Source organism: Anomaloglossus baeobatrachus, chromosome 1 (assembly GCF_048569485.1).
Source record: "Anomaloglossus baeobatrachus isolate aAnoBae1 chromosome 1, aAnoBae1.hap1, whole genome shotgun sequence".
Classification (NCBI taxonomy): domain Eukaryota; kingdom Metazoa; phylum Chordata; class Amphibia; order Anura; family Aromobatidae; genus Anomaloglossus; species Anomaloglossus baeobatrachus.
The window spans coordinates 41,413,803-41,426,057 of NC_134353.1; the positions used below are offsets into that span (position 1 = coordinate 41,413,803).

The window sequence follows — 12,255 nt, forward strand, 5'->3', positions numbered from 1 at the left end:
CGGGTACGTGGCCCGGGCACCTACAGCAAGGTTGGCAGACAGTGGTGACCATCTGCAGGCGAGGCCGATTAACGCACAACCGTAAGGACCGAGGACGGGCGGTGGCCCGCCGGTACCGGACCGGGGAGCGAAGAGAAGCCAGCACCATTCGGCAGGGCCTACGGACCCCGACCAGGCTTGGAGTCGCCGTTAATCCGGTCAAATCCGTCAGCGACGGGAACCTCCGGGGTTTCCCAGCAGCAAAGACCCGACTGAGGGCAACCGCTCAACCGTGAAGGGAAATACAGCTACCGCCACAGCTAGAGTTCCCAGGGCCAGCGCCTGCGGGCAAAAGGAGCTCCTCTGGCAAATACACCACTGGGGAGCGGGTCACCGGTGGGAAGCCATCGGGGCCGAAAACACATCAAAGGTGCAGGGAGAGACAGTCACCGCCAACCTACCGGGAGTGACCACCGCAGCCGTCTGTGGGACCCGTCCATCCAGCCGTTTGTTTTACCAGAGACTCCGTGTACGTTACTGGCTGAGTGAGTACCACCGTGCAGTCTGGCACTGTGCTGCCCCCGCGACCCTGCACCTCCCCAACTCCTGCCATCCACCCTCCAGTCGCTATCACCGGGCCCCGGGACCACCAAACCCCCCTACCCACGGAGGGGAGAGAAACATCTCAGCTGCTCCCTGTCATCGCTCCCGGGATCCCCGTCCAGAGCAGCGGTGGTGTCCCATTATCACCACAAACCGTGGGTGGCGTCACGGACTACATCTCTAAACCAAACCATTCCCTTTTCACTCACGGGCGAGGAGCGCCGCTCGAGTCCCCGGATCCGGCCCACCGCTCGAGCCACCGAGCAGCAGTAACAGCAGCGCCGGACCCGAGAGTGGTGAGCGCAGCGTCCCCTCCCCGCCCGCGACAACTTGGCGTCACGAACAGGATTCTTACCATTCTACCGCCTGGTAGAAGTGCGCCTTGTGTCCCGCCGGAGGTGTCCGGCCGAAAATTTTCAGAAGCCGCCATCTTGGGCACGAAAAGTTCCCCACTCGAATGTCTTCCTGAGCAGTGGAGGCCCGAAAGCCAAAGCTCCGCCCCTGAAGAGGAGGTGCCGGAAAGAAACCAAGGGGGGACGGATGGCGTCTGGCCGCACGTAGACCACGGCTATAAAAGCAGGGACGCCAGGACTCTGCGGCCATCTTTTGGTTCCTGGAAGAGGCCGCTGCAACGATGCATCGTCCGACCAGCAACACCGCAGCCCCCGCGCCCGGCACCGTGGCGTGGGTAGAGGCCCGGACCGTCCAGCTAAGCAGCCGTCTGCAGGTCCGTGTGCAGCTCCTCCTGGAGGAGTGGGAGGCCGACATGGCGGATGTGGTGGCGGCTATGCAGAGACGCGAGGTGGAGGAAGAAATGGAGAGGCGGGTAAGCGACCCACGCCCCTGTAGTCCGAAGGGATCGGTCATAGCGGCTGAGGAGCCCGGTCTGCACCCGCTCGCCCTGCTGCCTTCCCCGCCGCCCGTGTTGGCTGCTGCTGCCCCGACACTAGGCCCGCTACCATCGCAACCGGTAGCGGTACCCTGCCGATCCGCCCAAGCGGACCGACCTGCAGCCGAGGCCCGTGACCGTCCTGAACCGCTGCCATGGAAGATACCAAAGGCCGAGCCCATCGGCGGAGATATAGCGGAGGCACATGTGACCGTGCCTGGTCCCGTACCGACTCCGGCCGCCCGTCTCGTGCAGGAGGAGGCGGAGGTCAAGCGGGAGAGGACCCCTGTACCTGTCCCCCATGCCTTGGCTGAGGCTGCGCCGGGTCGTCGCTGTGAGGCAGCACCCCAGGCCATGACACCGCGGGACCTTCCACCCAGAATGCCAGTAATGGACAGCGTAAAGGAGGTCTTGCGGGGCCCGACCCGTGCGCAGGGGCTTGCAGCAGCCTCTTACTGGGACAGGGAGCCGACCCCGCTAGGCCAGGAGATTGCGGAGAGGGAGAAGAGGAAGGCGGAGCTGGTAGCCCGCACTATTAGAGAAAAGGAGAGCCTCCGCAGAGCCACCTTCCGAGTACGGGGCCAGAGATATGATGGACAAGTGAGGAGATTCGATGTCCGTAGAGGATACGGCTTCATCTTTGAACCGGGCTTGGAGGCCGAAGTTTTTGTGGCCCGAAGGGACGTGATTGACCACCTGCCGGAGGACCACCCGGGCCGCAATCTGCTCCCCGGTGACCTCGTCACCTATACCCAGCACTGCGGGGAGAGGGCCTGGTTTGCCCTGGACGCTAGGCTGAGAGAAGGCCAGGGGCCCCAAGCACTAGCCCATCCCCCTCTCCCAGTCGGTGGGGTGGACCTGAAGTGATGGCAGCGGTCCTCCGCTACAAGTTGTCCCCGTTGGGACCACCAGTACCGATAAATGAATGAATCAACCGAGTAGTTAACCTGATTTGCAACCGTGATTGAACCGGCCGTTGCCGGCAACCAGTCCCCGTTGGGACTTTCTGCACCGTTTGCGTAAGAAACTGCTTACGGACAAGCCCGAGAACTTGCAGGGCAACCACAAACTAGTGGCATGTAAATAAAAATGTTGGCTTATACCGTTACCGCCTCCGGAGAGGCTGATTTGGAGGATGGGCCTGGAGGAAATGGATGTCCCAGGCCCACAACTACCGTAACCGGTGGTGATCCTCCGGGGGTCAGGGGTCCCCCATGGACATGGGTCCCCGGAAAGAGACCGTACCCGCTTGGTTCTGGACTGGGGCAAGGGGTGCTGCCCACTTCTTAGGGGCAGCATCAGGGCCAGGTTGTTTGGGCGGGGGGAAGAGCGGAAGCCATTTGTTTAATAAAATTGACTACCGTTTAGTAACGTTAAAAGTACCGTGCCTCCCGTTATGGGAAGTTTATACAGTAATGCTTGTGTTTAATGTTTTTATATGTTTTTCTACTTCTTTACAGTTAACAAAAATAAAACCGATGATGGACGGGCAGCCCGCGGACGATCTGCGTTTTACCAAGGGGGAATGTGGCGCCCTTGACAAGCCAGGAGGACGTCACAGGTACAGCAACAACACACCCCACACCCCGGTTAGGAACACCATAGTCACACACAAATCCTTGTTGCCTCCCTCCAGGGGCTGATGTCCACACCAGGTGGGGCAGACCCAGGCGGTTGGCTCCACCCACCGAGGAGTTCACAGTCCTGGAGGCGGAAAAAGGAAAGGGAGAAGAGTGAGAGTCAGAGAGAGTGAAGGAGTGAAGTGGTAAAGAAGCAGTGTGACCGTTTCCGGGTACGTGGCCCGGGCACCTACAGCAAGGTTGGCAGACGGTGGTGACCGTCTGCAGGCGAGGCCGATTGACGCACAACCGTAAGGACTGGGGTCGGGCGGTGGCCCGCCGGTACCGGACCGGGGAGCGAAGAGAAGCCAGCACCATTTGGCAGGGCCTACGGACCCCGACCAGGCTTGGAGTCGCTGTTAAACCGGTCAAATCTGTCAGCGACGGGAACCTCTGGGGTTTCCCAGCAGCAAAGACCCGACTGAGGGCAACTGCTCAACCGTGAAGGGAAATACAGCTACCGCCACAGCTAGAGTTCCCAGGGCCAGCGCCTGCGGGCAAAAGGGGCTCCTCTGGCAAATACACCGCTGGGGAGCGGGTCACCGGTGGGAAGCCATCGGGGCCGAAAACACATTAAAGGTGCAGGGAGAGACAGTCACCGCCAACCTACCGGGAGTGACCACCGCAGCCGTCTGTGGGACCCGTCCATCCAGCCGTTTGTTTTACCAGAGACTCCGTGTACGTTACTGGCTGAGTGAGTACCATCATGCCGTCTGGCACTGCGCTGCCCCCGCGACCCTGCACCTCCCCAACTCCTGCCATCCACCCTCCAGTCGCTATCACCGGGCCCCGGGACCACCAAACCCCCCTACCCACGGAGGGGAGAGAAACATCTCAGCTGCTCCCTGTCATCGCTCCCGGAATCCCCGTCCAGAGCAGCGGTGGTGTCCCATTATCACCACAAACCGTGGGTGGCGTCACGGACTACATCCCCAAATCAAACCATCCCCTTTTCACTCACGGGCGAGGAGCACCGCTCGAGTCCCCGGATCCGGCCCACCACTCGAGCCACCAAGCAGCAGTAACAGCAGCGCCGGACCCGAGCGTGGTGAGCGCAGCGTCCCCTCCCCGCCCGCGACATGTGTATAACAAAATGTGTAACTGCGATAATTTTCTGGGAGAAATACTTAATTTTCTGGAACAATTTCAAGAATGCCAACACTTTTGACCGTGACTGTATATGTCCCCCATCCTGGTATATATGTCCCCCTTCCTGGAATATATGTCCCGTATCCTGGGCCCCTTCCTGGTAAATATGCCCTCAATCCTGTTATATATGTCGCAAATCCTGGGCCTCATTCTGGTATATATGTTCCTCATTCTGTTGCTCTTCTCACCTTCCCTCACTCCAACAGCATGCGGTGTCTTTCTTCTGTAGCCAGGCCTGAGACCACCAGCTGACATCAGCATGCCAGCTATGGGCAATGCATGACGTCACTACCAAGAGACGGTTGTGATGGTGGGATATGGTGTACTGTGTATCATGTTGTGTAGGTTCGTATTTTGTGCTTGGTTCACTGTCCATTGTTTGTATTGCTTGTGTGTACATTGTATTGTCTGTAAGTAATCGCCCCCTGTAGTGTTCCTGTCCTTAAGTCTGGGGGAAGGGGACCTGGGATCCACCTAAACTCTCTACTTACCTGGGTGATTTGTCATTCTGGGTGAGACTTACAAGAGAGAAGAAGCAGGATTGAAGCTGCGGCTCCTCAGAGAGACCTGGACATTTATCCCATTACTGGACTATATTCGTGTTTCTTTACTATTTTTACCCTCTGTATGGTGGATTATGTTATGAACTGTTTTATTTGCTTGCAGCAATTGCTCTTTGAATTGTTCCATCATCTCTCACTCTGTTGATTGTGTGATTTCAGAGAAGGACCACGTCACAACACCAATGCCTGGTACCGACATCAGTTGATGGCCCCTAATTGGCTGGCAGCATGTATTGCGGTGCAGGGACCCGACGGGTCTGTGTGCAGCAATACAATTCATCTGAATGTGCATCAGCAGACCCCCCCACTAGCATGAGTACAGTCACAGTCGCACCCTCTGCATTCGCGATCGTGATGCCCGTGGCTACAAACTATGGTGGGTAGTCTTCTCTCCAATGATGAGGCTCTTCTCACCTTGATACATTAAGCATTACAGGCTCAAAAAGTAAGTATTAGTATGATATTAAATGTTCAACCACTGGCAAGAAAACCAAAAATTCAATACAGTCAAACCAACATCTTAGATTAAATTTTTTTAAATTCTTATATTAATACCAAAAAAACTCATTTACAATCCATCATTTTTATCCACAAAAACAACTACAACGCCCCATGTTCCCAACCCCACAAAAAAAAAAAAGAAATGGCAATAAAATCTGGACAAAATAGAACATCTATCTAAATATCTGTTTCTCGGAAGCCGCAACAGTCCGTGAGGTCATACATTTGATATTCTAGTTCTGTAAAGTCATTGGAAACAGCCATGGATATGGATTCCACCTCGCTCTTGTAGGTCGCCGACAGGTTGCTTTTCGTTGAGCTGTTCCTTATTTTATTTGAAAGGTTGTTCATTTTTTCCTTCAGTTGAGTAGAGGAGTTTCGGAACGGAGAGATGAGTTTCCAACCGTTGAATTCCATGCTCTTTCGTCTAGTAGCAATTCCATGGTTACCCGGGTTGAAAATAAAAGAGGAGTTTACAGAGGAGAAGCCTGTGGCTTGTTCTACATCCGACCCCCTCCTGGAGCTGTTCATGGAAGTTCTCCATTGGTGGTCATAGACCCTCCACAGAGGACGCCGTTTCCTCCGGCAGCGGCATTTCAGTAGTCTTATAAAGGCCCTTTTGAATTCCTTGCTGGAACATGGGTAGATAATAGGGTTGACGCAGCTGTTAAAGTATCCCAACCAAAAGATGACTTTAAAGACGCCATCAGAAGGTCTCAAAGAAGGGAAAAACGACCCTGAAATGAGACAAAAAAAAACAAGAGGTGGTTCAGTCACATGAATCAGAATTTAAAGACATTGCACAATATTAGAAAAAAAAATACTTTCTTCTATAAACAGCGCCACATACATCTACAGGTTGTGTGTGGTATTGCACCTTAGTCCCATTCATTTCAATGGAACTGAGCTGGAATACCAGATTAACCAGGTAGGTAGACAGATAAATAGAAATATGAAACAGATAATAGAGAGATAAAAGATAAAAATATAAACATAATAGCTAGATAAGAGACAGATACACATTGGAAAGATCTACAGTGCTCATAAAAGAGTACACCCTTAACAACTAATGCTGGCAAGTGCCGATGGTGGATGGGCTCTCACACGGAGATCTGCATAGTTGTCAGGTCCCTTGCGGTTCGACATATATACATTAGGTCACATTATCACTTCACTCTCACTAACTGTGTGAGTGATACTGTTTCTGGGCAGCAGGGGGAGTGACCGCTATGGAATGCAGAGGGAGCGACCGCTGTGTGGAAGCATAGGGGAGCAGGAGTTGTGTAACGCAGGAGGAGCCAGCGCTATGTAACACAGAGGGAGCAACCGCAGTTGAATGCACAGTGAGCAATGGAACGCAGGGGGAGCGAGCGCAGTGTAACGCAGGGGGAGTGAGCGCTGTGTAACGCAGGGAAGCAACCGTTGTTGAATGAACAGTGATCGATGAAACGCAGGGAGAGCGAGCGCTGTGTAACGCAGGGAGAGCGAGCGCTGTGTAACGCAGGGAGAGCGAGCGCTGTGTAACGCAGGGAGAGCGAGCGCTGTGTAACGCAGGGAGAGCGAGCGCTGTGTAACGCAGGGAGAGCGAGCGCTGTGTAACGCAGAGAGAGCGAGCGCTGTGTAATGCAGGGGGAGTGCACGCTGTGTAACGCAGGGGGAGCAACCGCTGTTGAATGCACAGTGAGCGATGGAATGCAGGGAGAGCGAGCGCTGTGTAACGCAAGGGGAGTGACTGCTATGGAACCCAGGGGAATGACTGCTGTTGAACGTAGGGGGAGCGACTGCTGTGTAACAAAGGGGGAGTGGCCTCTGAAGGACGTATGGGGAGTGACCACTATGGAACCCAGGGGAGCGACCACTATGGAATGCAGGGGAGTGGCCACTATGGAATGCAGGGGAGTGGCAGCTATGGAATGCAGGGGAGTGGCCGCTATGGAATGTAGGGGAGTGGCCGCTATGGAACCCAGGGGAGCGACCGCTATGGAACCCAGGGGAGCGACCACTATGGAATACAGGGGAGTGGCCACTATGGAATGCAGGGGAGTGGCCGCTATGGAACCCAGGGGAGCGACCACTATGGAATGCAGGGGAGTGGCCGCTATGGAATGCAGGGGAGTGGCCACTATGGAATGCAGGGGAGTGGCCACTATGGAATGCAGGGGAGTGGCCGCTATGGAACCCAGGGGAGCGACCGCTATGGAACCCAGGGGAGCGACCGCTATGGAACCCAGGGGAGTGACTGCTATTGAATGCAAGGGAGCGACCGCTATGGAACGCAGGAGAGCGACCGCTATGTGACGCAGGGGGAGTGACTACTATGAAACCCAGGGGAGCGACCGCTATGGAATGCAGGGGAGCGACTGCTATGGAATGCAGGGGAGCGACCGCTATGGAACGCAGGGAGAGCGAGCGCTGTGTAACGCGGGGGGAGCAACCACTGTTGAATGAACAGTGAGCGATGGAACGCAGGGGGAGCGAGACATGTGTAATGCAGGGGAGTGAGCGCTATGTGACGCAAGGGGAGTGACTGCTATGGAACCCAGGGGAATGAATGCTGTTGAACGTAGGGGGAGCGACTGCTGTGTAACAAAGGGGGAGTGGCCTCTGAAGGACGTATGGGGAGTGACCACTATGGAACCCAGGGGAGTGGCCACTATGGAATGCAGGGGAGTGGCCACTATGGAATGCAGGGGAGTGGCCACTATGGAATGCAGAGGAGTGGCCGCTATGGAACCCAGGGGAGCGACCACTATGGAATGCAGGGGAGTGGCCGCTATGGAATGCAGGGGAGTGGCCGCTATGGAACCCAGGGGAGCGACCGCTATGGAACCCAGGGGAGCGACCGCTATGGAACCCAGGGGAGTGACTGCTATTGAATGCAAGGGAGCGACCGCTATGGAACGCAGGAGAGCGACCGCTATGTGACGCAGGGGGAGTGACTACTATGAAACCCAGGGGAGCGACCGCTATGGAATGCAGGGGAGCGACTGCTATGGAATGCAGGGGAGCGACCGCTATGGAACGCAGGGAGAGCGAGCGCTGTGTAACGCGGGGGGAGCAACCACTGTTGAATGAACAGTGAGCGATGGAACGCAGGGGGAGCGAGACATGTGTAATGCAGGGGAGTGAGCGCTATGTGACGCAAGGGGAGTGACTGCTATGGAACCCAGGGGAATGACTGCTGTTGAACGTAGGGGGAGCTACAGCTGTGTAACACAGGGGGAGTGGCCTCTGAAGGACGTATGGGGAGTGACCACTATGGAACCCAGGGGAGCGACTGCTATGGAACCCAGGGGAGCGACCACTATGGAACGCAGGGGAGCGACCGCTATGGAATGCAGGGGGAGTGTCTGCTGTGGAACGCAGGGGAGCGACCGCTATGGAACGCAGGGGGAGTGTCTGCTGTGGAACGCAGGGGAGCGACCGCTATGGAACGCAGGGGAGTGACTGCTATGGAACCCAGGGGAGCGACCGCTATGGAACGCAGGGGAAGTGTCTGCTGTGGAACGCAGGGAGCGACCGCTATGGAACGCAGGGAGAAAGAGCGCTGTGTAACGCAGGGGGAGCAACCGCTGTTGAATGAACAGTGAGCGATGGAACGCAGGGGGAGCGAGACATGTGTAATGCAGGGGAGTGAGCGCTAGGTGACGCAAGGGGAGTGACTGCTATGGAACCCAGGGGAATGACTGCTGTTGAACGTAGGGGGAGCGACAGCTGTGTAACACAGGGGGAGTGGCCTCTGAAGGATGTATGGGGAGTGACCACTATGGAACGCAGGGGAGCGACCACTATGGAACGCAGGGGAGCGACCACTATGGAACGCAGGGTAGAGACCGCTATGGAACGCAGGGGAGCGACCACTATGGAACCCAGGGGAGCGACCACTATGGAACCCAGGGGAGCGACCACTATGGAACCCAGGGGAGCGACCGCTATGGAACGCAGGGGAGCGACCACTATGGAACGCAGGGGAGAGACCGCTATGGAACGCAGGGGAGCGACCACTATGGAACCCAGGGGAGCGACCGCTATGGAACGCAGGGGAGCGACCGCTATGGAACGCAGGGGAGTGACTGCTATGGAACGCAGGGGAGTGACCAGTATAGAACGCAGGGCGAGTGACTGCTATGGAACGCAGGGGGAGCGACCACTATGGAACCCAGGGGAGCGACCGCTATGGAACGCAGGGGAGCGACCGCTATGGAACGCAGGGGAGCGACCGCTATGGAACGCAGGGGAGTGACTGCTATGGAACGCAGGGGAGTGACCAGTATGGAACGCGGGACGAGTGACTGCTATGGAACGTAGGGGGAGCAACCACTATGGAACGCAGGGGAGAGACCGCTATGGAACGCAGGGGAGCGACCACTATGGAACCCAGGGGAGCGACCGCTATGGAACGCAGGGGAGCGACCACTATGGAACCCAGGGGAGCGACCGCTATGGAATGCAGGGGAGCGACCCCTATGGAACCCAGGGGAGCGACCGCTATGGAACCCAGGGGAGCGACCGCTATGGAACGCAGGGGGAGTGACTGCCATGGAACCCAGGGGAGCGACTGCAATGGAACCCAGGGGAGTGACTGCTATGGAACCCAGGGGAGTGTCCACTGTGGAACGCAGAGGTAGTGACAGCGCTGTTGAATGCAGGGGACCTGACAGCAATGCAGACCTGTACAAGAGAGGAGCCCAGTCACTTGCCAACTCTACCTGTCCGGGGTCTGGCAGGTGTGATTCTCAGCAATAGATAGGGGGTAATCGTAGTCGTACATAATGAATAGCCGTGTTTCCCCCGAAAATAAGCCCTACAGCATTTTTCAGAGCAAACAATAATATAATATCCTTACTTTTGGGGAAACACAGCACAGAACAGCCTTTGCATTAACATTTTGACAGAGAGCCTCAAACTCCAGTAAGGCATATGGCAGCCTGACGTGTTTCTTCACCGCTGCCCGTCTCTGCCAGTGATAACGCACCATGCTTGTTCCTATCTGTGATACATGAGCCCGTGTGTGCTGACATTGGCTGTACCTTTATTCCACAGCCTCGGCTCAATCATAACAAAGCAGCAAGAAACGGTTTAACTTCCATCAGTTTTTTCAAAATATTTAACTCTCTTAACTGCCTGACCGCTGAGCGACTGAGATCAAAGGCGCAGCAATGACCTCCGCACCACCGCCACCACAGAGAATGCGACAACTGCCCAACATGGGGCGCACAACAGCAAAACACAGCAGGGCAAGCACAGCTCACATCTGCCCAGACACAGCGTGAAGAAGACTACATGATCTGAATAAGAATATTCCACTTACAATTACTTCACTGAAATACTAAATATATTTCATATGAGACAGTATTATAGTAGCTATATTCTTGTACATATGGGGCAGTATTATAGTAGCTATATTCTTGTACATAGGAGCAGTATTATAGTAGTTATATTCTTTTACATAGGGGCAGTATTATAGTAGTTATATTCTTGTACATAGGGGGCAGTATTATAGTAGCTATATTCTTGTACATAGGAGCAGTATTATAGTAGCTATATTCTTGTACATAGGAGCAGTATTATAGTAGTTATATTCTTGTACATAGGGGCAGTATTATAGTAGTTATATTCTTGTACATAGGGGGCAGTATTATAGTAGTTATATTCTTGTACATAGGAGCAGTATTATAGTAGCTATATTCTTGTACATAGGAGCAGTATTATAGTAGTTATATTCTTTTACATAGGAGGCAGTATTATAGTAGTTATATTCTTGTACATAGGGGCAGTATTATAGTAGTTATATTCTTGTACATAGGAGCAGTATTATAGTAGTTATATTCTTGTACACAGGGGCAGTATTATAGTAGTTATATTCTTGTACATAGGGGCAGTATTATAGTAGTTATACTCTTATACATAGGAGCAGCATTATAGTAGATATATTCTTGTACATAGGAGCAGTATTATAGAAGTTATATTCTTGTACATAGAGGCAGTATTATAGCAGTTATATTCTTGTATATAGGAGCAGTATTATAGTAGCTATATTCTTGTACATAGGAGCAGTATTATAGTAGCTATATTCTTGTACATAGGGAGCAGTATTATAGTAGTTATATTCTTGTACATAGGGGGCAGTATTATAGTAGTTATATTCTTCTACATAGGAGCAGTATTATAGTAGTTATATTCTTGGACATAGGGGCAGTATTATAGCAGTTATATTCTTGTACATAGGAGCAGTATTATAGTAGTTATATTCTTGTACATAGGAGCAGTATTATAGTAGCTATATTCTTGTACATAGGAGCAGTATTATAGTAGCTATCTTCTTGTACATAGGGGGCAGTATTATAGTAGTTATATTCTTGTACATAGGAGCAGTATTATAGTAGCTATATTCTTGTACATAGGAGCAGTATTATAGTAGCTATATTCTTTTACATAGGGGGCAGTATTATAGTAGCTATCTTCTTGTACATAGAGGGCAGTATTATAGTAGTTATATTCTTGTACATAGGAGCAGTATTATAGTAGCTATATTCTTGTACATAGGAGCAGTATTATAGTAGCTATCTTCTTGTACATAGGGGGCAGTATTATAGTAGTTATATTCGTGGACATAGGGGCAGTATTATAGCAGTTATATTCTTGTACATAGGAGCAGTATTATAGTAGTTATATTCTTGTACATAGGGGCAGTATTATAGTAGTTATATTCTTGTACATAGGGGCAGTATTATAGCAGTTATATTCTTGTACATAGGAGTAGTATTATAGTAGATATATTCTTGTACATAGGAGCAGTATTATAGTAGTTATATTCTTGTACATAGGGGCAGTATTATAGTAGTTATATTCTTGTACATAGGAGCAGTATTATAGTAGCTATCTTCTTGTACATAGGGGGTAGTATTATAGTAGTTATATTCTTGGACATAGGGGCAGTATTATAGCAGTT

General features: G+C 52.7%; 1 protein-coding gene across 1 annotated transcript in view; it reads right to left on the reverse strand.

Moving 5' to 3' along the window:
• Positions 1-5,347: 5,347 nt before the first annotated feature.
• The window catches only part of ADRA1D (adrenoceptor alpha 1D), a 236,493-nt gene continuing 229,585 nt past the window's right edge, over positions 5,348-12,255 (reverse strand). The window contains exon 2 of the mRNA XM_075346556.1: positions 5,348-6,040. Coding sequence (XP_075202671.1) covers positions 5,481-6,040 — 560 coding nt within the window. The 3' untranslated portion in view covers positions 5,348-5,480. The remainder of the gene's footprint in view (positions 6,041-12,255) is intronic.